Source organism: Maylandia zebra, linkage group LG12 (assembly GCF_041146795.1).
Source record: "Maylandia zebra isolate NMK-2024a linkage group LG12, Mzebra_GT3a, whole genome shotgun sequence".
NCBI lineage: Eukaryota > Metazoa > Chordata > Actinopteri > Cichliformes > Cichlidae > Maylandia > Maylandia zebra.
Window position 1 is genome coordinate 7,341,926 of NC_135178.1, and position 26,246 is coordinate 7,368,171.

The window sequence follows — 26,246 nt, forward strand, 5'->3', positions numbered from 1 at the left end:
TAAGTACAGTAAATGATACTGGGGTATACAGTAAGTGTAATTACAGATTAGCTTTACCATTAACAGAAGCTGAGCTATGGTGGAGTAGCCACATAGAGCCTTTAAAGGACACACTGTCTACCTAGCAATCCTTTCCCTTATATTCATACACTTAAAGTACTCTTTAAGGCAAAATTGAACAAATGGGACTTGGAGCTTCTGGGTTCCAGTGTTCTTCTACTGATCAACAGTGAGCACTGAAATAAAATCACTATATACAGATAATTAAATATCACTACTTATGGAAGATGAAATACACTGAGATTCGCTTCTTCAATGCATCTCTGTGAGGTTGAATCTTTCTTTATTGATTTGTCAAAAACATCCGAGGTCAAACTCTTAATTTCACCTTTGAAGAGATTACTCATATATATTCAAATAATATACATACATATACATGTTATAATCATGAATGAATGAATGAACACATTGATCCATGTGCATATTCAAAAACTGAAGCTGAAGTTATTTACGTTTTTGCTTTCTGTTTTTGCTGTCATATGTGATCATATCTCAGCACAAATACGACCCAGTGAGGGAGGATGTGATTATTCCTGGTCTTTCTCTTCACCGTGTGTGATGACATGGACGAGGTTATTGTAGTCCAGGTTCCCTGCTACATCTGGAGGGAATGCCTGAAACATCTGCTCCATCTTTGGGTACGAAGTAAAAAAGAAAGGTTACAGAGCGTATCTGCATTTATAAAAACTCAAGGCTCAACTATCTGTTACATCATCAGAGGTGGAGCACTAACCTCTTCAGCAGAGAATCTGTCAGCCTGGGTCGTCAGCATCTCTGTCACACTGTGGAGACGAGCAGCAATGATGAGCAAACGAGACGCAAATGTCACGAGTCGCTTAAGAACCAGACTATTACTCACAACTCTTTCTTTAGTGTTCCTTTTCCCTCAGGGTCAAAGACTTTAAAAGCATTAAGGATAGTCTCCTCTGGGTCAGCACCTGTAGATGAAAAGTGGCAGTTCTGCATTGAAGAAAAATGATTTCATTTTTTGAACGTCATATAACGGCATCTTCGTTTACCTTTTAGTTTCTCTCCAAACATGGTGAGAAAGACAGTGAAATTAATGGGCCCTGGTGCCTCCTTCAGCATGTCATCAATCTCTTCTTGTTTGACATTTAAACGGCCTGAAAAACATGGAATATATGGTGAAACAGAGGTTGCAATTAATGCTCATTTTTTTAAACTGATATATTATTTATTGAAAATAGTCCAATAAAGAGATTAAAACAAATCCACAAAAGCTCAACGGAACTATTAGATGGGTTGACCATGCCATCCAGCCCAAAATGACCAAAGAAGGAATTGGAAGGGGATGCAGTTGCTGGAAATTTGGAATAACAACAGTTTTCCAGCTTTGTATTAAAAAAAAATCTATTGAGATTTTTTTCAAGGCACATTCAACACTTGGTCCTTTAAATATATTCTAAAACCACTGGAACATTTAAACAAATGTAGAACATGAAGTCAGCAAGCTTGATGGATAGTACTCAATATAATACACAACATTTTCCAAAAATATTAAACAAAATTGAATCCCAGGTCGATAAAGACTAGAACAGATTTGTTGCAGTAAGTCAAGGTTCTTCTTATACAAAATAAAACCTAAATGAACAATAATAAAGAAAAATGAGGTATGGCTTTTGATAAAACTCTTTTGAATGACTCTATTTAATCAAAGTATTGGAATAGAAATGGAAAATGGAATAAATCACACAACAAATGTCGAGAATAACTAGCTCAGGAAATAGCTATCATTATATCCAGAGGACATAATATTGTTTATTGCAAAATGACTCAGTTGCAGGTTTAATACATTTAGTAGAAACAGTTGGAGATATTTCCAGGTATGCAGTAAATATGTTGACAGTAAACCCTAGGAAGGAAAACATATGTATTAAAATAAAAAAAACTTGGAAAGGTTTTGAGACTCTTTGAAATATGTGGAAGACCGGGAGTTTGTTGTGAACCATGTGTTATTTGAAAAGATACAAATATTCTTTTTAATGTAAATTTGATCATGTTTGTTTGCTGTGCTTTTCTTGTTTAGTTTGTGTTGTAATATGTTTAATAGGTTTGCTTGTTTATGTATAATATTAATAAGTCTTAGGTTGGGGGAAAAAGTCAGCTAATGATTAAACTCATGACTACTACAGCTCAATTTATCACTTATCTGTTTGTTCAGACGGTATTTTAAAAATGGCAATTAAACATCCCAGAACTCAAGGTGAGTTCTACTTGCTGAGACAATGAAATTCTTACATGTGAGAAGCTGGAACCTGAGAATGCCTAAGGTTTCTTTTGTTTTTTGCTGGACTTGTGTAATGTATTCATGTGAAACCATCACAACAGGAACGTGACACACAGTGAGTTTACCTAAAGCTGCAAAGGTGTCCCTGAGGTCGTTCTTGTCAATGAAGCCATCTCTGTTTTGGTCCATGATAGTGAACGCCTGCGGGAGTATACAGAGTGAGCAGACATCGCAGTGAGTAAACTGCTCAAATTCAATGTGAAAGAAAGCCTTTGGCAGAGTACCGACTTCTTTGAATTCCTGGATCTGGGCCTGTTCGAACATGGAGAACACATTGGAGCTGGCTCCCTCCGCTCTCTTCTTTGCTTTCTTGGGTGCCTGTGGGGGGTTTAACGATGACACTCTTAATTAGATCCAATAACAATGACACACGATCATCACCTGGCTCTTCCATACAGCCTTACTCATTATCGGTTTTACTGTCACACGTGGTAATGAGCCGACGATCAGCTCACTCTGACTAAGTGCGTGTGTCTTAGTGGGGGGGTATGCATCTATTGCACAAGAGGAAAGGTTTATACTGGGGGGCACACATTTCATTAGTGAGGATTACAAACACTGTCAGTTTGTTATGGAAATATTTATTCGAGCCTCCAGTTTTGGGAGCACACAGGGTAAGCCTAGGGAGGGTGTGGTCCACTGCCTGCACTCTCATAGTCCCAGGATCACATGAGGGATTATTCTATAGGGTGTATGTGATGACAGGAGAGTACACTGAGCCCTGTTTGATCAGAAATCCCTCAGAGGCAAGGATTATGTTGAGCTATTTACATGACTGCCAAGGAACTGTGAAAAACACCGTAAGGGGGATGCAGCGCAGTGACATCATGTTGCTCGGATTCAGGGTCCTCTCGACAGCTGCTGTCTAACCCTTGTTGTGGATTAGCTCTTGTATATCTCATGGAAGGGACCTCTGGCACTCAGATACATTTATTTAATTATTTATTTTGTTTTAAGAGGATTCATGTACTCGTGGGCAATGAGGCAGAGTTTGCTATTTCTTGCTGTTGCCCAATGCACATCACTGTTGGACCAGCGGAAACTTTATTGGGCCAAATATTACGCGAATAACCACTGACCTCTTCATAGCCTGCACCTGTTGCTCGTGTTTCTCTGCTGTCTGCTCCGCACTCCCTTTGTTTTGCTCTTTCCAACCCGGTTGGCTGCTCTTCTAAGTCTCTTTTCTGTTTTTTTGCTGCCTTTCTCTCACCTCTCTCCTCTTCATCCCTCCCATTTCCTCTCCTTAAATGTTGTGTGTGTTTTAAATGTCATTGCTCCATTTTATTGCAAACACGGAGGAAAAAGTTGCAAGTAAAAATTTTTTTTTTTAAGGTCAAGACTTTCCTTACCGCCTCCTCCTTCTCCTCTCCGAGACAGTTAATTTGTTGTCATTTTGATGAAAATGTCTTCAAGTCGAGTATACAAATATCTCATCAATAGGACAACGGGAGCATTGTCCGATTGATTATTTAAAGGAAAAAAAGGCCTCACAACATATTGACATGTAGTACATTGGTGCGTTATCTGTTGTTTGAAAAGAGCAGACTTTGACGGACTGTTATACAGATATCTACAGTAAACACATTAATCACACAGCAGAAACAGACTGTCTCCTCACAGTCTGGTGCTTATTTTAAACAATGTTAAAGACAATAACAATGAGATCTGTATCCACTCACCATGTTTCAGTGTTAGCTGGATTTGGACCAAGCAGTATCCTCGCTGCTTTATGATGGAGCAGCCCCCAAAACAAGGGGCTGATATACTCACCCCTCTCCCATCTATAATGGCGCACACTTATGGGCTATAAATACTCCATGCCTTGTTTAGGCAGGGACACAGGTAAAGAGGTCTATTCTCTCACTGCCACCATTGTCTGAGTTCATGAGATTTAGGGATAATAGCCAAACACACATACCCCATTACTGAGCCCCCAGAATAACAACAGGACATAGCTCTGGCTCGGGAAGGACAGTTGTGTTTGTGACTGACAGTTGCACTTGATGGGATCCATCATCCAGCTGTCCTGTTACTGCTCCACAGAGACTGAGGGACAACCTCTGACTGGAGCCATTTCTTGGTAGCACAATAAACAGAACTGTTAGCTGAAGCTTTCTGAGCCCCAATAAGAGTTGATCATAAACAGTATGTCATGCTGTGGAAAATAGGCAACCTTGTTCATATCATGTGTTTTTTCAAAGCAGTGTTCAGTTTCTGTCCTGCGGCAGTGCTGGACATCCAGCAGTGAGACTGAGCTTCATTAGATAATTAACAAGGTAGTTGACACACTTAACACACCATACTGCAAAACACAGCGGTGTAAAGGTGAAGTTTCAGCGCTAACTGACAGCAGCTTAAGCGGATTTTATGTTGGCAGTTTGCTTCTGAGATACACCGGTGCTCTGGATCACGTCAGACTCGGGCCTTTGAGTATGTCTGCAAACTCCTCAAGTTCATACTGAGCTTGGAAAACTGCTTCCTGGTGCTCTGGTCCCACAACTTAGAACTCACCACAACACCACCTCTTTGGTATTTCTGAATTCATAATGAAAAATCATTTAGCTTCCATCTTTACCCATTTGATTTGATTTGACTCTGACGCTGAGCTCTTCCATCCCTAATCAATCACATTTGTATATTCTGCTCTTTTTTTAATCCCCTTTTATTGTTCATTACGTATCTTTTATTTTTCATATTTGATGAAAACTATCTATTATTTATATTACTAGCTTTGCTGTGAAAATAGAGACAAATGTGTCACCTTTTACTAATTTACAAAGACTCCTCTTTTATTTCTTTGACCAGTCATTTACCCAGTTTGTCCAGTAGATAGTGCTAGCAACCCACAACATTCAGCATCCAGGCTGAACTAGTATAGAAGGCATTTTGGACCAGTTTCTGGAGCATTTAAGAGCTTTCTTAGGGTGTCTCCATACATTTTATAGTAAAATTGTCCCCAGATAAAATCTACAATAACCAATCATGGATGGAAGTGACAGCATCTGACTGCTCACTGTGTGTTTATTTATGGCACACTTGTTTGTATCCAGCTAAACAGCTGGACAGTGTTTTTCCTGGTTTTCCTGACTTTTGTTAAAATGTCTAATGTCACAAACAGGAATTATTATTTATTTATTAATAAGTTATTGTAATTGTGGCTCAAATGGCACAGTGCTGTCCTCTTCCTGCTTTTTGCACCATTCTGAACCTGTAATAAATTCAGAGCAGACACCCACGACGTCTGTGAGGGTTTAGCGATTTTGGCCTTAGGCGAGTGATGGGACTGGGACATTGCATCATTTTCAGCAACACTGAATCTGTTTACTTTTGTTGTCTCACGCAATTTCAAAACCTTTAGTGTTCTGGTGTTTCAAAAGTTTTATCTGCAATCAAAGTGCCTCAAATAGGGTATTTAATTATGTTGATATAATTTCTATTCATGGACATTTTAGGATAATATCACATTTTCCAATGAATAAATCATCAAACCTTTGTGTGGTTGCTAATCACCCAACTGAGGTAAATTGCACATTTAATATAGTGCAGATGCATTGTGTGAACTCATATACTTCGTATGATAATCTCAAATAACAACATTAAAAAAAGAACTCCCAGGTATTAACAATGTTGTTCGCTTTCATGAGAATGCCAGCGGAAGGTTGCAACTAAAATGTAGCTGTAAAGTTATGATTTAGTCCAAGTGTTAGCTCTTATACCAAGTTAGCACAGTTAATAAGTCAGTTATGAATAATGGGCTGTATTTAACACTTGTTTATTTTACTGCATGCAACTACGTTTCTTTCTTTCTTTTCTTTCTGCTCTCCTTTCTCTTCTCTTCCCTCATCCCAAAACTGCTTTTGGAGATGTCTGCCCCTCCCTGAGCCTCTTCCTGTTAAAAGGGAGTTTTTCCTTTTCACTGTCGCCAAGTGTTAGCTCACAGTCTAATTGTTTTCCCTCTAAAATTATAAGATCTTAAGAAGGTAATTGTTGAGAATTGGTACATTATAAACAAACCTGAATTGAATAGAATTATTTTTTCTTTAATAATTGGCTCATAATCACCTATTATTTTACAAAGGCCGCAACCTGGCAAAGAAATGGACTGGAATTTATATAGCACTTTAAAAAAAATCTTACTGACCACTCAAAGCTCTTCATACACACATTTATGCCAGGATTCATTCATGCACTATATGTAATTTAGGTATATCACACAGATTTTAGACCAGAAAATGACATTAGGCAACAGCATTAACTACTACACCACTGCATTGCCCTGAAAGGAGTCAGTATCACTGCATTTTAGAGATGAGCATTTGAACGTCCAACGATATGTACGTTTGCTGGACTGGTGATTCTAAGACTGGCCATGGGTGTGGATGTTAGCCCTGTGATGGAAACCCTATTCAGTGAGCACCATGATTCTCAACCAGTGACGGCTAGGATAGGCATTGTATAGGATAGGGTGAGGGGTTAAGAAAATGGTTAAATGCGTATTTAAATAAAACAGGCTACAGTTATAACCCTTAACCTTGCTTCTGCTGAGCACAGCCGAAGGTTCTCAGCAGCGTGCACGGGCCATCTTTCTGTTTTTCATCTCTCTATATAAATGGTAAAACACTGTTAACATATAGGTATTCTGATCACACTGATAAATGTTTGATTCATCTAAAATGAATCTCCAATGAATTATTATCAGAGTAGCTGCAGAAACGTGCATGAGACACTCTCCTCTTCCGACTGAGACTTAGGTGGAGCTTTTAATCCGTAATAAAATCACCAAACAAGCTCGGAGAAGCTGCTATCATTCATCAAAAAACCTGACACTTTATTAAATATACTGTCAGCATTTTCAAAGAAATGCCTCATTCAGCGACCTCATCAAAGCTATGATTTTATTGTTCCCATCTGTGCACACAGTCCTCATTTTAAGTAACTGTGGATTTCTTTTTAGATTAAGCTTTTACAGAAGAATGTATTAATTTGAATGAGGTGACGGGGGTTACTGGAAGAGGCCCGTAGTGCTTTGTTGATGATGGTGGTGAACGTGGGGTCAAGATTATATACAGAGCTGATTGAGGCTGTAAGATTGAGCAATTTTTCAAAAGGCTGAATTTGGATTTAGGGACCTTGACAGACACAGTCTCAGCAACTGGAGCCACATTTAAGTCCAGCTGGGTCCCTGCAGAGCCTGGGCTCTCTCTATATGTTCCTGGTGAGCCAGAACAGTGTTCCTGGCCGGCACTGGAAAATGTCTGCGATTGAAAACAATTTATTATATCTGCTGGCAGATAGAATTTCTCTAGCGTGAGCAGGCGATTGTGCACAGAGAAAACGTAAAAGATTCATCTAAGAATGTGGCTATGTACCAACTTTATGTCCTTACTTAGTGAAGTGTGCTTGATCAGAGGTGGGCTTCATTCTCACTCCTGTTGGCTTGGGGTTCACAGGGAGGACACATTGGGGTGGTGTCCTTTCCCCTGAAATTTGGAGCATCGTACACTTATTTTCCTTACACTTTCATGCTCCAATTTGTGCATTTTCTGCATTAGTTTATTTATGTAAAGAAAAACACAATCATCAGGCTGCAGCTCACACTTCAACCTATGCTGGGACCTCAGCGGCTTTCCATCTTGCTTTCAAATAATAATTCTCAGCTTTTCTCATTTAGTGGTATCCTTGCTAAGCTAGACACGGTCTTCTGTGCTTGTGCGCTTTCAGACATGAGAGTCAGGGTGTCTGATATCAGGCTACCTCTATGTCACTGATAAATTCATTCATTTTGATATATCAACCCCTCATTTTTAAGATCATGTACATATCATCTATGCTAATCAGGTTGAATGAAAACGATAAAGGCCCACAGCAGCATTTTATAATAAAGAAAAACAAACAAACAACTTTTCGAGACAATATATCAGATCATTGTTTTGCTCTGTCAGATACATCTGCTGTTGCCTGTATCTAAGGTGTCACAGAAGATGCTGCAGAGCTGCTGACTGAGACCACAACACTGTGTGTCTTTAAATATGTGTGTTTGCATGCGGTGGTTATAACTGTGTTTGAAGAATTGCATTAACTTATAATTCATTCTTGTATTTTGGGGGTTAAAAAACAGACACTTTTTGGGAGGCATTCCTTTTCTGAGTGACGTTCCCGTGGCTCTCTTCCTCAGTAACTCCTCTGCTACTTTCAGGTTTTGTTTTGTTTTTTCATTGCGGTGGGGGTGAAATGACACAGATATTGAAGTCTACACCTGTGCTCATTCCTTTGTTGAAGTGTGTGTCTCTGAGATTTATTTCTCTCCTCAAATGTAAATAAGAATAAATCACATATATATATATATACACACACATATATATATATATATATATATATATATATATATATATATATATATATATATATATATATATATATATATACACACACACACACACACATATATATATATATATGTGTATATGTATGTGTGTGTATATATATATATATATATATATATATATATATGTGTGTGTGTATATATATATATATATATATGTGTGTGTGTATATATATATATATATATATATATATATATATACACACACACACACACACACATATATATATATATATATATATATATATATATATATATATATATATATACACACACACACACACACACATATATATATATATATATATATATATATATATATATATATGTGTGTGTGTATATATATATATATATATATATATATATATATATATATATATATATATATATAGGGCTCAGAGAAGAGCTCGAGAGGATGTGGAGGGTGAAGGTAACGGTGGTCCCCGTGGTAATCGGAGCACTAGGTGCGGTGACTCCCAAGCTAGGCGAGTGGCTCCAGCAGATCCCAGGAACAACATCGGAGATCTCTGTCCAGAAGAGCGCAGTCCTGGGAACAGCTAAGATACTGCGCAGGACCCTCAAGCTCCCAGGCCTCTGGTAGAGGACCCGAGCTTGAAGGATAAACCGCCCGCAGGGGCGTGCTGGGTGTTTTTTTTTTTTTTTTATATATATATATATATATGTGTGTGTGTGTGTGTATATATATATATATATATATATATATATATATATATATATATATATGCATTCTAAATATGTCAAAATGACAACAGAAGACGATTCAACATCATCAAGCTGGGACCGCTGCTGGTTCTCAATGTATTCATTACGTTTTTCATATATCCTAATGAGTTCTAAGAATCACAGTGTTTTCTATAGCTCAACTGTGAATGCTGGTTTTCTGATAACTACCTTCCTTCTTACATATGAATCCATCACTTTAGCCTCACCCTAGAGCCAGAAATAAAATGCAATAAGCAAAACTTTTAATAATTTCCCTTCTCTCTCCCCCTAAGGTGTTTGTCTGTGGCAGAGAAATATGTCATCGTCCCTGGAGGTGCTTAGATTATGACTCGAGAGAATTTAATTTTCTAACTGGGACTGATTTTTCATATAAGGGATATATGAGCGAGAAGCTACGTGGTGCAAACCATTTGGGTTTTACCTGTGCAAGAAAGCCCATCCGCACATAACCTTCCTTCTGACTCTGTGGTGTCAGCAGGGGGAGCACCTGACTCCAGTGTTGTAGCAGTACAGCAGCATCTCCAGACCAGAGGAATGAGTTATTTTAAGTAGACAAAGAGCACTCTATATATACTGCTATAGTCAGTTAGACAGTCGATTTTGTGACAGTTTAACTCTTCCCAGCATTCTGCTGTCAGTAATAGGAAACGAGCCAATTTCCTAAAATCCATCTTTATGTTTTTATAGTCTTACAGTGAGCGCGTTTACGTCCTAATTTGCTCCTCTTAATGTGAATGCACGATTAAACTCAATAGCCACCAAGTCATAGTGGCTCATTTCTATTCTATAGAAATTGATCCAGAAGAAAATCCAAATATGGTAAAATACTGTAAGTAGTAGATCATGTGGAATGTTTAATAACAAATGTGAGATTGAACTTTTGACAGTAACTGTCTGCCATCAGAAAGTGATTTAGGAAAATAGCGTAAAAACATGATTGAAATGTTCATCTTTGGGCACATTTTCCTTTAAATGTGGAGGAAGAGTTTCATAATGCGCAAGTTTGCTCTAATTTGCACGACAAGAAGGCGACATGCGGACTGATAAGTGGCATTCTAATAATAGTTGGACTACACGTATCGATAATGTAGCCCATTCTAATTTGCAACTCTGCCTCTAATTAGTCAGTCCCATGTGCTCGTGTAATAAACACGCTAAAAAAAAGTAGGCTTGGCTAAATTCCCAGAACTCCACTAATCTGCACATCATCTCCTTTCCTTTTCCAGACACTATTGATCAAACTCGGGCTTTTTCGTCACTATTGATAACTTTGCCTAAGCGAAATCAAGTGCAATTGTCCAGTTAATGTCGGGGACAGAGGCACGGATACATTTTGTTCTTATTCTTTTTTTTTCTTTTTCTTCTTTTTTTAAGACGTGGGCACTTTTCCAGAAAAAAAGAACAACTCTACTTTTTTTTTTTTAATTCCTACTCCAACAAAAGACATGTTGGCAGACTTGTCAAACATACGTGCGGACTCTCGTGCTAAGTCTCTCCGTTACTTTTTTTAAAAAGTGGGACCGGTGATCGTAAACGTTGTTTAACGAGGGGGAATCCAGCCCACATATTTATTGCAGCCGCTGAAAAAAATCTCCTCAATATCCCCCAAGATGGCCGCCGATGTAGGATCGATGTTTCAATATTGGAAGAAATTTGATCTACGGCGGCTGCAGGTTAGTGCTATTCTCACCTTTCTCGCTTTATTTTTCAGCGGTATGCCTTGCTACTGTACTCCGGGGTGTGTTTGCTTGTTTTGGGCGGACGTGAAGCGAAAGGAAGCGCTGTTTGCATTGATAGTTATTAGAAATTGATCCCTCTCCTGCCTTTGTTCAGTTCAATCATTGATCAGCGGTGGAGCGACCGCGGAGCAGCACAGCCTTCTGTGCCACACCGATCTGGGATCAGCACCGCGGACAGCACTGATGTTTATGCATTAGCTTTTCTTCTTCTTCTTCTTTTTTTTTTTTTTTTTACTCATTATTGTCCGCGACGAGCACAGCCGTACTTACATGTACGGAAACTTTTAATGCGCCTCCGAATCGCTGTCCTTGGACGTAGGCTGTAACTTTTTCTCCCAGCTTAATGTTTTATGCGGTTTGTGTCGACGGTCGTTGCGTTGCTGCTGCACCTTTCAGCAGGCTACAGTGCATTTCTTTGAATTTTACATTTTCTGCTCCGAAGGATTTGCATGTCGGGAAGTTTTTAAGTGTGACGTGGAAAGTTAATTTAGTTATTTTGCTCGGACATTTTTATTATGATAAAATATTTAATGTGCGGACTAGTATTTGGGCTGTATTGACACAGTAGACTACTGTTAGGCTACATTCACACAGCGTTTATTCGCGGTTCACAGACGACCTTTTTCTTTTTCTTTTAATTTTTAAAAAATTTTTTGGACTGTCATGTCGCTGGCACCAAAATGTTTGTGATTAATAGCGAGGAGAATGTGGCAGGTGAGCGGTTTGTTTGTATCACAGCCATAACATGTAGTCCCGTTAAATAGCATGTCAGCCTCCGTAGCCTTTGGCTACAGCTTGAGCCACTCAAACTCAAAGTTGGATTTATGAAGCACGGCGCTGACGGGCTCGTAGCTCGCTCCTGGTCCTGGAAGCAAACGTTGAAATAAGGTTGAGGAAAGCTAAACGCTGTTTTCAGTGTCCACTCCGCCCCCCACCCCTGCTCCTCTCCCCCCTCTCTCTCTCCATCCTGAAGCCGCATAGGGCTGCTCGGCCGGGGGAAGCTGTGTAATTGTATTCCCCGCTAATGTTTGTAAATCAGCCTCGGCCGGCGCAAGGGCACCGTCTCTGCCGTTTGACTGATGTTCTGTAACATGAGAGATGACAGGGGCATGGCAGTCCGGCTCTGTCGGAAAAGCCTGCCGAGGAGCAGAAATCAGATCTTAGTGGCTCTCCGGTTGGTCGAGTGTTATTCCAGCTCCCGGCCGCTGGACACCTCTCACACATCCAGGCTGGGGATCCAGAGGGGCGAGGGAGCTATTGTTGTTGGCGGCTTCATGCAGCGTCCTCCCTGCTGGCTCTCACCATGTCACCACGGCACCAGATTTATGATAGACGTATACATGCAATATATATATATATATTTATTATTATTAAATGCGTCTCAGTAGGCGAGGAGCTAAATGTAAAGTGCCCCTTAAGGATGCCCTCAGTCAGGAGTACTAATGTGGCGGTAAATAATAAAAAATGGTAGCCCCCATTCGATAACTGATGATAATAAGGCTTATAATAACCAGCTGTACAAGTTAAATTCATGGTACCTGTAGAAAAGTGTTAACTCATACTTGTTAATGAGGCACCCTTTGCTATAACGTAGTAAATCCCTTTCAGGACGTTTATTATCAGCTTATTAATAAATAACACCTCTAGTAGTGAATGCCTTGAAGGTAGATGGCATTTGAACTATAAGTATGTGGTGCATATTATAAACAATAAGCCAATCAGGTGGAAACAGGTCATTGTGTGCAAAGGCAGAAATACAGGTGTGTTAGACTGCAACTAAGCTGAGATCCATATGTTGCTACCTGTCTTGTATTTTAGTACCTGTGATAGGTGCACATTCACTTTCACTCATTAGAGTGTTAAAACTCATTGCACGCATGCATGTGATGAAAGTTGTGGCCGTGTTGAAAATTAATCTTTTCTTCTTCTATTCGTTTTTTTTAACCCCGAAACCTTTAATATTTTTCCACAAATTTGATCACATTATCCTGCAGAAAGCAGCTCCGGTAATGTAAAATCATTACAGCCGTTTCGCCATCTATTCCCATATAGAACCCGAGTTTTTGCTCTAGCAGAGTACAACTGCAAGCTATTTATTTGAACAGTTCACACTGGAACATTTATTTTCTCATTACAAGTTATTATATCAGTAAACCGAGTGTGCGTTTTTTTTTTTTTTTTTCAGTGTTTGTGCAGTGGATTTGTGCCTCTTGAGTTGCACAGGATGAATAATTCACCTGCAGGCTGATGAAAAGAGGGCAGGGAAAGTGCGAAGTGCTGAGGTGGAGTGACCTTGGTTCCTGCTGGCTGCAGGTCACCCGGCCGTTGCTGTGGTAATCATTCACACCAGCCAGATGGCATTTCCGTGGGCGAGCATGAAAAGGACGGGTCAGGGTCTGTCCTGCCAGGTCCTGCCAGGCTCAGAAGCAACTCTGGGCCAGTGTGGTACCTGAGGAGTAAGAGAGTGTTTTTGGATGGTCTGGCGATGAGAAGCCGTGGTGAAACCAGGTGGAAATGCAGCTTGATTACAGTCACGGTTTGTTTAGTTATCACACATAATGTTACCTTTAATTGCCCTTTGAGAAGTCGGAGAAAAGGCTATCGTCAAAGCAGACTTAAAAGGCCAATTAGATTTTCCTTCAGCAAACTTGGGCTCTGTGCCTTTACTACCAGTCACTGTAATCCCTCTGTTGAGCTTTTTTTTTTTTTTTAGTAATGTCGCAACGCTGTGCTCATATGGTGAAATAATACTCTGCTTATTTGTTACCGTTTCTCAGCGTTGTTTCCAAAGTCTCTTGCATGAATCGAAGAGGCAGCGGGGTTTTAGATCAGGAACAAAAGCTTGTGATTGTACTACATTTAGCATGACTCAGTTGCTCTGGTGTCAGCTCTAATCCACACACAGAGACAACAGTATTGCCAAACAGTGAAATTGCTTTGCAGCCTGTGAGCCTGGCTGCCTCCGCTGCCAGCCTGCTCTGTGTGCTGTTTGCCAGTAGCTCCTCCACACACACACACACACACACGCACGCACGCACGCACGCACGCACGCACACACACACACACACACACACACACACCCTGCAATCTCAAATTGGCTGTGAAAATCGGTCTCTGTCTCCCTTTCATTCATGCTTTCATATATTTGTTTGCAGATATTGTTAATGTCACATGCGTCACCATAATCTCATTGTAGTGGAGAGTAAGTCCAGAGCGCCTCAGATCTTGTTTTATTTATCATAATGGCTGTATCATTTTATTCACATACTGCGATTGATGTAAAAGGATTTGAAGCTGACCTCCACGGTGGCTGCTAAAAGTGCTCATTAGCTCATTTTTCAAGACTTGTCTTTCAAATCTTTGCAAGATTAAGTGCAAATGTAAAAGCCAGCTCACTTGTGCTCGCCTCTCATATAAACATTTCTTAACGCGGTTTTGTTATTCCCACTTCTGTAAATCGATGGGTGGGGCATGCCTGTCACGGTCCTCGGTATCCTTCAGCTTGCCCCTCTCTTCCTTTTGACAGTGACAACAAAGCAAATAAGAAAGAAGGGGAGCTTTTACACGACTATCTGGGGCAAATTGAGATGTGAAATCCAAGAGCCATAACCCCCGGTACATAAAACGGAGAGGAACATTAGAGAGCGAGAGGAGTGAAACAGACTTCAGCATTAAGCTGTTTAACCTCTCTGTGTAGCATTAGTGGTAGAGACTTCAAAGCAGATGCTTCAGCGTTGGAAGCAGAATGACAAATGGGTTTAGAGACAGCTACGGTGAGCATTCTCACAGGAAGACTAGGCCTGTCATTAATGTCAGCTTAATCACTTTGACCTTCCTTCAAGTAGATTTCCATACCTATCCAATCATTTTTGCCTTGCTTGGGCTCCTGTTTGCAGACTGTTTCTCTTTTTCTTGGTTGATAAGCCCTGATGTTACTGTTTATGTAAACTTGAGATGTCCTGAAAGCTGTAAAATGAAAGGTTTGGATAATACCAGCTACAAACATAGTACCGTTCTCAAATAGCTCCTCCACGGAAATAAAGTGTTGTTGATTGTGATGTCCTTCGCAGTCTTTATAGCTTTGAGGAGAAAAATGACATCTGCAATCTATCTCTACTATTTTATGCCTCATAGTTTATCTCCGTCTTTTGGAAATCACGCATTTCATCATCCGTACGAAAGCGTTTAGTAGCAATGCGGTAGCGAAGCCTCCAGCCACTACTGGCAGCACTGAGTGCGTCGCTGCTCACAGCACTTAAGCAAGAAAAGAGATACTATGAAATTAATGATTCTTGTAGTCTAAACCATTCCAGTACTGATGCTAGCATGCTGTATGTATGTTAGTAGCATCAGTTTTTTTTCAATATGCCAGAAAATATTTCATATGTGCTGTTTATGCTCCATCCATCCATCCATCCATCCATCCATCCATCCATCCATCCATCCATCCATCCATCCATCCATCCATCCATTCGCTTCCGCTTATCCTTTTTCAGGGTCATTGGGGGGGGCTGGAGCCCATCCCAGCTGTGTGTGTCTTAGGGCGAGAGGCAGGGTCCCTGGACAGGTTGCCAGTGTGTTGCAGGGCTAACACATGGACACAGACATCCATTCACACTCACATTCACTCCTGCATTCACACCTATGAGCAGTTTAGAGTCTCCAATTATGCTACAATCACAGGGAAAACAGTGGTTGAACACTGCAGCACAACCAGAATTATCGCGACCATAGCCAATGAACTTGTGATTTTTCTGTCTTTGAAATGCTTTGAAGATGGGAACCAGGTCTGTGAACACTTGCAGTCAGTTCCCATCTTGGCTGTTAAAATGGCACTAAGCGGCATTACGAAGGAGTCGGTCTATTAGTTTGCAATTGAATTGGGTAAAAAAAATTTCTGGTGCAGGTAGAGTCTCTCTCGTGTCTTTTTTTGCACTTTTAGTAGTATTATGGCAGGTGTCAACCAGTGTTAAGGTGTACTACTTCCATTATGATGGTTATTGTTAACACTGGTCCCAGTATGTCATATGTAATGCTTTTGTTTTTGCATTTTCCAGCGTGCAAGTCAGCGTGCCTTCCTGGCTATTCTGGCCCACAATCCTTTGTGGTGAATGTGACGAAGTCATATATCCCAGTTGCATGTTTGCAGTCTTGTGAAACTTTCAACATGGAATAATAATTAGCTGGCTCCGGACTTCAAGTAGTCACAGACATAGATGACTTAAAAGTTCTATGTTTAAATAAACAGGCTCATTAATGCTAGTCTGTGTACACAGAGCTGTTCACAACCATTTAGTAACCAAATTAGTTGTCAGTCATATATAGTTTTACTGAAAAAAAAGACACACATTAAATTTTTTCATTGTTTTAATCTGATTGGTATTTCTTGCTTTCTCTGGCTGGACATGTTATTCGTGGTGAAGACGTCCACATCCGTGTGTCTGTGGTCGTGTTTTTGGTGCCATACTTTGACCAGTTTTGGAGATGATTTGTCTGTTTCAGGCGTGTTTGCTGGGAGTCATTTGTGAGGGCAGCTGCAGTACTGAAAGTAAAGAAGCATTTTAAATAATGGATCTGAGGTTGCTCTGCTGGACAAACTATGTAATGACACTATTGTTAAATGACTTGTGCCAGATGTTTTTTTTTGCCTCAACCTCGCTTAGAGGATTGTGACAAATTTTATGAGGCGCCGCGCTCAGCGACTGAAATGCTGTGTGATGCAGAACTGTAGTATGGAGGTATGGTGGTCTAAGGTTGGGCTTAGAAAACACAATATTTCCCTGAGTGATTTGTAATTTTTTTAATGTATTTTTTATTGGAAGTATTTTCTACCAAAGAAAGGTTTGCTTTTATTCACTCAGGTTTTGAGTCTCTGATTCTTCCCTATCTCCAAGAATAGATACCACTAGAGGTAAGTGAGAAAGTGTGTGCGTGTGCACATGCGAGTGTGCGTGTGTGTTATGTGAGTAGACCCTTTTCAGTCACAGCAACAGAAATTGACATACCTCGCACATGATTTCATAGCACTGATCCCAAATTACTGTGGCTAATGACTACTAAGATTTTTTTTCCATTTACCTGTGTTGTAATTTGCTACCTTCTTGAAGTTATGCATATTAGTTGTTTTCTCTCGTGTGGTATTGTGGGTAAAAACATAAAAAAAACCCACAGTACTTCCAATGTTTCAACAAGAACACCCCCTTGGTAGTTGACAGTGCTTCATAGCAAGAGACGCCAGATTTTTCATAGCAGTGTGTTCTTCATACTGCTGCCCCTAGGCTGGAGCAATTGTTTTGCAGGAGTAAATAACCAGCTTTAACAAAACTTCAGGGACACATTAGTGTGCTGGAGGATGGCTCCATGGCGGTAGGGCAGCCTCTTCTTCGCTCGCAGTGAGGCAGGCGGAAGCATCGCGAGGAGAGAGCTAATGGCTCATCGGCATTGGTATAAAGCTGTGTCCTCTCCCTGCTGACAGCCAGTCCCCTGCCCAGTAAGTCCATATTGAGCTGCGTTTCTCCACCGCGGCCTTGGCTTTATTTGTTTTGACTGTCTGACGCCACTGCAGACGTATTGAGCAGCAGTCCTTTCTTGTTCATTTTACTAGGCTTACAATGAATCCTGTTGCCCTCTCTCTCTCGCTCTCTCTGTGTCTCCATCTCTCTAAATAACGTGCCTCAGCTGTATTTGGGAGGGTTTCAGTTGCTGTAGTTTATTCCCCTATTGTCCATTTTGTCCTTCATGAAGGAAGAAAAAACACATTTTTGTTTTGTTTTTTAACCCTCCAAATGTGCAGCTGCCAGGTTTTCTGTGTTCTGATGCTGGTTGTCTGGTAACGTGGGTTTGCGTGGTGTGAAGGGTACCCCTGAGCTCGGTGCGCACTCATGAGATCAATGCTTCACTAACCTTCTCCAGGTTGTCTTCGGGGATCTCAGCCACTCTCATTATGTGCCAGTGCTCAGAGTGTGTTTACCAGACTGGAGGAATACTAGTCTTACGCATGCCACCGATTTGTAAGGCCCATTTGTCCTCATTTAAGTGGGAAGAGAGAAGAACCACGAAAGACAGTCTTTTGAGTATTAAAGCAGCATTTGTTATTACTAAGCAGATGTGCTCTTATTTATCAAAATAACACAAAAGGTGTGTTATAGCAAAAGCAGATGGATCGGGCTTGTTGTGTTAGCCGGTCTCGTCTTTGTGCAGCTGCTACCCCCACACAGTTAATTACTCCCTTATTCATCTCCAACAATGGGAGGGGATGGAATAAATCTGAGCCGCGCACTCTGCCCGCTTCTTCCACCAGGAAGGTGCAGACCGGGACCCTAAAGCGAGCGAGCGGCTTCAAGAGGTACAGTTTATCATTTTTAATGGAGAGGAACAGGAAGTGGAGACGTGAAGCTCGGCTCTTGATTTATACGTCGCCTCAGTCGGGGGAGAGAAAAGAGCAGGTCTGCCTCCCTGTCCACACCTCTGGTTTGCTTCCACCAGAGTCATACCCCTGTGGTGTTCTCTGCTCCTCTTCAGCACCGCCAAAATACACTTGCACTTTGTCCGAGCCACTCTGGAGAAATGGGTAAACAGTGGGAGAATTTGCTTCACCTAACCATAAGATTGTTGGGAAAGGAGATTGCCCTTCTTTTCTTTTTTTTAATCACAAGTTATTAATATCGGCAATTATACAGGTTAACAAATGCATTTTTTTTTCTGGCGTGTGGGAGCTACCCGGAAATCACTTTCAATCTTTCCGCTGCTTCCTGCCTCTCACTTTCTCAAGCTTTGTTGTTCCCTGAAAAGCCCAGTGATGTCATGCTTCCATTGTCACCTGTTCATTTACTTTCGTGGAGGAGAGCATCGGGGTATTGATTAGGGTTTGCAACTGTGTTAGCAGCTCTGCCGGTGTGTAATATAGGCCTTGAGGCTATTCTGTCTTTCCCTTCAGTCTCATGAGTGCTTTCCAGACCTTGTAATCTTAATTAAATATGCAACTTTTGATCGCAACAGGGTCACTATTTTTGAATTTAAATGTGGTCACCCCCCCCACACGCACACACACCTCCTCGTCTGAGAATAAAGGCAGACATTTTGAATATTAATGACAAAAAATAGAGGAAAGAACAAAGAAGTGAATTGAGACTCGCTTTTTTCAATTTCCCTTGTTAGCCTCCTGCTGCATTCCCCCTATAGTTTTTTTTCCTCTTTTTTTTTCCAGATGAATTTTATGATATTTTCCTCCTACCCCTCACTCCCCCCACACTCTATCGTTCTCCCTCTTTCTCGCTCTCTCACTTCTCGGCAGTTTTCCCCAGACAGGTTCCACAGTGTTTTAGAGGGGATGGATTTAATTGCTCTGTGGGGATTGGTTGGCTGTGCCGGGCTCGGCTGTTTAATTAGTGTACCCTGCCGGAATTGGTTTAATGCTTCATGATCTTGAAATTGTCTGATTGTTCAGCCCTCTGGGGACTCTCACTGCCTACGTAGGCCAGCAGGTTTAGCTAAACATTGCTCCAGGCTTTTGCTGTATGCGGCAGGAGGAGCAGTATGCCTGAGGAACTGGAATGTGGCTAAGGTGGTGGTGGAGGAGGGACAAATCAGAGGACATGCATGTGAAGTGGACAGTCTTCTCATTCTCCTTCACTGCAGGAGGTCTGCACAGACCTCACAGGAATTTATATCTTTACATTACTTTCATCTCCGCTTGACACTCTATGGAAATCATCCAATTGACTATTAATGCAGTACCAATATTTAGACTGCAATTCAGGCTTTCTGTATGATAAGCATATGATTTTTAGCTCTGGCCAAGCAAACTAATTGCTTTGCTCCTCTGTTTGCGCTCACAGTTTCTTGAAGAAGCTTTTTTTCTGCATGCTTTGGCAAGATTGTTTTAATGCAAGCCATTCTCTGCTGCGACAAGTCCATCAGGATCATCTCACATGGGTCTCTGAGTTATGTGCTTGGTCACCTTGAGTGAGGGGAGATGGTGGGAAATTACATTTGTGCAAATGGGCGCGGAGTGTGTCTGTGTCCCCTCGGTAGCCTTCTGCAGGATGCCCTTGGTTTGGCACAATCATGGCAGCGATGTTGACCTCAACAGTAATAGCGCTTGGCATCCTGAATAAGGGAAGAGCTTCTGCTGTGTGGCCATACAGTCAGGTACATATAGTACCCACTGAAGGCTAAACTCATTGCGCTTCATCAGACTGATCGAGCCCACTCACTCAAAGAACTCAACCTTGAAGTGTATAAATCTCTAGTGGATGATAATAAGAATACCTTCCTCTGCCTCTCTGCCTGGACTTCATAATGTGTTTGTCCTCACAGTGAATGATGACTGAGTGCAAAAATGATTACTGTTTGTCTGAGAGCTTCCTCTATTAGGAATCTCCAGGTAGACGCCACACGGATCATATACTCGGCAGTTGTTGACTGGATCCTCCACGCTGCACCCAGGGGGTAATATCTTTCATTGGTCCTGCGTTTATTTTTTTGTTTACATCTTCCGAGGCATCGAGCGGATGCATACGATCACCACGGTGATGGAGCACATGGCAGCTGAGATGCTCCCAAATGAGTCGCACCCTGAGCGTCATCCCCTTTTCTCTCTGGGGGAGATGCCCTGATTACAGAGTGACTTTGTGTTAGAGTTGAGGGGCCTCTCCAGCTGTTGGCATTGTTTGTGCAATGATGATAAGGGTTAGCGAGTAATCAGAGTTGGGTTGTGCTGACAGTTGTTTGATCTCTCTGTTATGAACGTTGTTCAGCTACGTCTGTACATTTTATCCATTTGTGATAAATGCTACTCTTCATGCTTCCTTTTCATTTAGCACTAAATAACAGGAGGACTACCGGAACATAACATGAAGCCGAGTCATATCAGCGGGATTGGAGATATTCATTGTTCTCTGTTATTTTTAAAGGGACACCCTCAAGTCAATTGCGGATCATGGCCAAAGTCAACAACGCCGCTCCTTCATAAATAAGCCTCAAGACTTAATATTGCAGTGCTGGTTCTCCTTCAAAGATAAAAATATTATTGCATCCCACCCCCATTCCCCGCTGCCTTTTGGGCAGGGTGTGAGTCCAGCGTCCGTCTAGACGTGCGGCATCATTAACCTGCCGCGACCTCGGCCTCTGATGAATTCACTCTCACATCCCCTGAAGCCTAGCGTTAGCAGGCCTACTTGCATCCACTGGGAACTGGGGCTTCTCCAGGCTGGCCATTAGAGCCACTAGCCTCTACTGTCAGGCATTAATAGGCCAAGTGGCCGGAGCTTCTCTCAGACTGCTGAATAATTCAGACCGTCTGGTCCCTGTCTGGTCCCGGGGCGCAGGGGGAGGTGAAGTGGGGATCAGGGTGCACGGGGCTGCATGGAGGTGCACGGGTTAATAACAGGTCTCCCTCCCTGTGTCAGCAGCTGCTCAATCCCCCCCCTCTGCAACCCCCTCAACAAAAGCACCTAACCCCACCCCACGTATGAAGGAAACCTATTCAGTTGATTAGATTTTTCAAAATGGATCAATTTTTAATCAGTGGAGCATCTGACTATGGTCAATAGCATTGTCGCTGGGAAGACAGTTGTTGGACAGCCGTCTTTATTTACAGGAATGTTTGTTTTTTACACTATGTAGATGGGAAGGCAGGAAATGGCTTAGGCAGATCATTGCACCACTGCAGTCCTGGGCCTGTCCAGACAGAGGCCTGTAACAACAGCAACAACCAACATCCAGTGCTCTCTGATCAGACTCTTTGGAAGATCACATCGAATATGAATTCACATCAGAGCAGAAAGGTGGATTAGTCTAGTATCTTTTCCTGTGTGAAACATGGGTCTGTCCAAAGAGACATCTCTTACACATTTACATCTGCCTAAGTAGTGAGTAGGAGTGAAGAGCCAACAAACTAGCTGTAATACTGCCATCAAAATTTCATTGGGCTGTGGGGAGACCCTAACATGTTAAATAATGAGGAGCCCATAAACTTAATGTTCAGAACCTCTCTGCAACTGCTGACGATGTCTAGTTATGACTCGATATGTAGGCAGAATTATGGGGGGGGATCATCTTCAGAGTGCACCTCATTTTTGCACATCTGGTCTTTAAACACCCGACTCCCAATATTATTTGTGTGATCGCTTCAAAGACGTGTATGTTGAGAATGAAAATGTTTACAGTGGGCTGCAGCATTACCAGCCTTTTTTTATTATTAACATTTGAAATATAAATGCTGTATTCTTGAAACTTTAATAGGTAGTGTGGCATTCATGAGAGGAAGTTGACACAGCCTTGCTCGGTAACGCACTCTAAATAACCGAGTGTGTACTGGAAACATGAAGTTAACAAACATGTCAAAATCAAAAGCAAGCATATAAAAAAAGTTTCAAATATATTGAAAGGTATACATTTGCTCACACGACATTCTTTTCAAACTATGCAATAGACCAGATGGTGCAATATCTAATCGAATCAATAGTGTTCTCTGCTGACTGGATTAAATCAGTTAATCAAAGTTTAAATAATTATAAGCATAGTATGATTTTGTATGTACAGCCGTGTGCAAGTTCTAGACTAATCCATGGTCACAGAAGCTAAAAGACTGAGCAGGTGATGTGGCGTAGAAGGACAAAAGAAGACAGAAGGTAGTGATGGGAGAGGGAGGAAAACGCAAAACAAAGACGAAAATTCTAGCTACAAGGATAAAAAGACAATAGACTAAAATCAGAGGGAACATATTCTCTTCACAGTTCTAAACACTGACTGTAGGTAGAGTAAGCAGTGGAGTGGGTGGCTGGACAAAAACAGTAAGATTCCTAGGACGTAGCTCGGCAAGCAGTGACTAAATTCCATTTACAAAGGCTGACATTGAGGTTTGTCAGGTTGTTTTTTTCTATAGAAGAACTGCATTGTGCATATATACAAACAGATATAAATGCTATTTACAGATTGACAGACACAGAAGGTGAAATATCTTTCTGCTTTTACATGATAACATGGCACTGTGCCACGTGCACAGTAGTTTCACAACATACTGGCATCATTGCGTGTCGAATCGGTGGTATTATGAGATACTGACATAACGTGGCATACGCTGGCATGATATTATCCTCTAATTTGTATCACAGTGTAATGACATGGGCATCATTGCAGTGACCCTTTGGCGTAATGATATCACACTCACATAATGACTTACCGCTGTACTGACATAATGACATTTTGGCTTATTTACATATTTGTATATTGAGCATATCGTGACATAATGACATTTTGACATATTGACCATATCATGATGTAATGATGTTGCTGTCATTGCACTGGCCTCCACAGGGATCTGGGTCCCACTGCTTTGCTGGCATATTGACTGTGATATATGACATAAGGACACACCGAATGGCATATTGACTTATTCAAAATATTGGCAAATGGCACTGGCATGACTTGGTGACATGCCTGCCTTATTACCAAGATGGTGTTAGTGTGGCTTGTTGGCATTATGGCAATGCAACACTGGCACATAGTTGTATAAGTACACATTGACATACGGTTGCTTAAAACCAGCGCTCTGATGCTTCCTTGCGTCGTAATATTTGTGCACCACCATGCAGCCCTGAATTGCCAGGCTGTTCCTTAATGTCAGCGTAGAAATAGGGCTGTGCGATATGACCAAAATCTCATACCCCGATATAAGAATTCTATCGTCCCAATAACGACATAAATCACAAAAATGTAACATTTTCTGTAAATTATGTGAATCTCGGGCAGCTCGACTTGCGGGAAGTGTTTCCAGCTGCGCGTCATGTAGCTGGAGTGTTTTAACAGATGCATGAAACGATACATTTTTAGACATAAGTTGTAACGGCCGCCGTTTTCTTTGTGAGTATTTATTACACGGCGTGCTGCGGGGAAAAGCCTGTTCTAACGTTTGAGTCTAAGTTTTATTTTTTAGCACCTGGCGGCTCTTTTTTACTTCTCATCTGTAAATAATCTGCTCTTTCACGTGATTCAGTTTATTTTGAAAAGTCTTAACAGGATCTTGAGCTTTATTGTGAAATGTTTATGTGGAACATAAGCGGACACGCGATGGTGTTACCGTCCTTGTTGCTAATGACAACACATAAAAACAGGCGCTTGTCCATCCTTAGTGTGGTTATATTAAATATAAGAGAAAGAGAGAACTTTAATACATTAATATAGCCACTACAGTAACCATCAAAACGATGAGAAAATATTGCCGTAAACAGTTTATTTTGCGACACCACGAAACAAACAATAGCATAAAATGAAACGATAGACGTTTTTATATCGTCATCCGATATATATCGTTATATCGAACAGCCCTACGTAGAAATGTTTCTGACTTTATATATTTTTAATGGAGAGCAGAACCAAGAGTAACCTGACGTTTCTACATTACCCTGCCCTGGATATAATCAACTTGGGTTACAGTTACTTGTTACAGCTTTATTTTTGCTTTATATTTTTGATGCTCCAGTTTCCATTCGATGGATGAAACACTCGGGATAACAAGAGTCCTAATCAGATGGTGTAACTAGTGAGAAAGGCTCTTGCAGAGCTTAGACTTGACATAAAACCCCCTGTCCTCCATCTAATCTTCCCTCTTAAACATCAAACTTATGCAAAAAGAAGCAATGCTCTCTGTAAGAAGTACTTATTTTTTGCTCACTAATGAAAATGTTTTGAATCTCTTTGGTGCGCCGCCAATGGCGTTGTTTTCCTTCTTTGCTCTCTGATTATAGAACTGTATAAACTGGGCGAGATTTTGAATTCTTAGTTGATTGCATGCCTGTAGCCATGCACTTTCTCTGCTTTCCTCTCTAGACCTATTTCTACTGATAGCCTTTTTTTTCCCTGGTACAGAGAGATGTAGTGCACTTTATATGCAGTTATGCTGAATAGGTGCTGATGTATGTTGAAAACAGTTTTGCAGGTGCCTTGTCAAAATGTGCAGTGGATAGGCAGTAACACAATTCTGTTTAATATGCTATCAATCACCCGGTAGATTCCCATTTGTACATACAGCATTATGAGTCTGCCTCTCCCCAGACTGTCATGACATTGCTGGTGTTTAGCTGCTCTCATGTCCTCTAACAGTCTGTCCCTATTGTCTGTTTGTCTGTTTAATATGCGAAGGTGGTCATTCAGGGAGTCGTTTTGGAACAGTGTAAACGAAATCGGCAACAATGATTAGCTGGCGCTGCAGAGGAAGTGTCCGTCTTTGTGCGAGTGCATTTTGAGACCATCAGGCCTCCCTCAGGTCATCTCGCTGCTGCTCTCTCAGCCTCGTGGAAGACACTCTAGGAAAAAACCCAAACAGCTCTAGAGTAAATACACTGTAAATGGAGTTACTTAATGGGAGATTTTGCATGCTTAATTGCAAGTATGGATTGAAGGTCCATTAAAAGACATCAGTGTCTCGGAGTCCAGCATACAGTTTGAATATACTTGAGATGGATTGATCCATTGACTTCCTTTTCTATCTGAGAGGAGTAATTACAGGCAAAGAGTACTTAATATTTTTCAATACTTTTCTGAATTTGAAAAACAAGAAATAAACCTTTGTTATTGTCCAGGCAGTCCAGTTTCTGATGCGGGAACTTTATTTTTTTTGTTTTGTTTGTTTGTTCAGTGTATGCAAGCATGCTTCAGGGTGGCACCGTAGAAGTCCAGAGGGAAATATCAGGCTTATTTATTGGAGCCTTTTTAGCCCCAGCTCAATAGCAGCAGTCTGATGGCTGGGGTACAGAGGGACTATCTGGCAGAGGAGGAAGTGGGGGAGGAGCTGGGCTTGGCGTCAGCCCCACTGACAAGCTCTTATTTACCGTTCAGATCTATGACTCATTTTATGTACCTAATCGTAAAGCACAGAGATTTATCGGTGGTAACGGGACAGTGGGGGAACACCCCAGGAGACTGCCAGATTCAGCCCCACACTACCTGCTACCCTGGCTTCAGGTTCAGTCTACCTGACCCAACATCTTCTGGGAAAAGGAAGATGAGGAAG

The 26,246-nt window shown here is 41.2% G+C and overlaps 2 protein-coding genes across 3 annotated transcripts in view; one reads left to right on the top strand and one right to left on the bottom strand.

The window, feature by feature from the left end:
• Window positions 1–308: 308 nt before the first annotated feature.
• myl2b (myosin, light chain 2b, regulatory, cardiac, slow) lies at window positions 309–4,136 on the bottom strand. Its single transcript, XM_004567329.3, has 7 exons — window positions 4,048–4,136; window positions 2,597–2,686; window positions 2,434–2,509; window positions 1,080–1,184; window positions 920–998; window positions 794–842; window positions 309–692 (listed from the first exon to the last, which is right to left on the bottom strand). Exons 1-7 carry the CDS (start codon window positions 4,048–4,050, stop codon window positions 588–590), a joined length of 507 nt encoding a protein of 168 aa, XP_004567386.1. The 5' UTR covers window positions 4,051–4,136; the 3' UTR covers window positions 309–587.
• Window positions 4,137–10,658: 6,522 nt separating this feature from the next.
• cux2b (cut-like homeobox 2b) overlaps window positions 10,659–26,246 on the top strand; it is a 95,656-nt gene continuing 80,068 nt past the window's right edge. Inside the window, exon 1 of one of the 2 annotated variants that reach the window (XM_004567330.3) lies at window positions 10,659–11,167. In XM_004567330.3, coding sequence (XP_004567387.1) covers window positions 11,105–11,167 — 63 coding nt within the window. In that variant the 5' untranslated portion in view covers window positions 10,659–11,104. Of the gene's footprint in view, window positions 11,168–11,467; window positions 11,948–26,246 lie in introns of those variants that run through there. The other variant, XM_004567331.4, reaches the window with a different exon arrangement.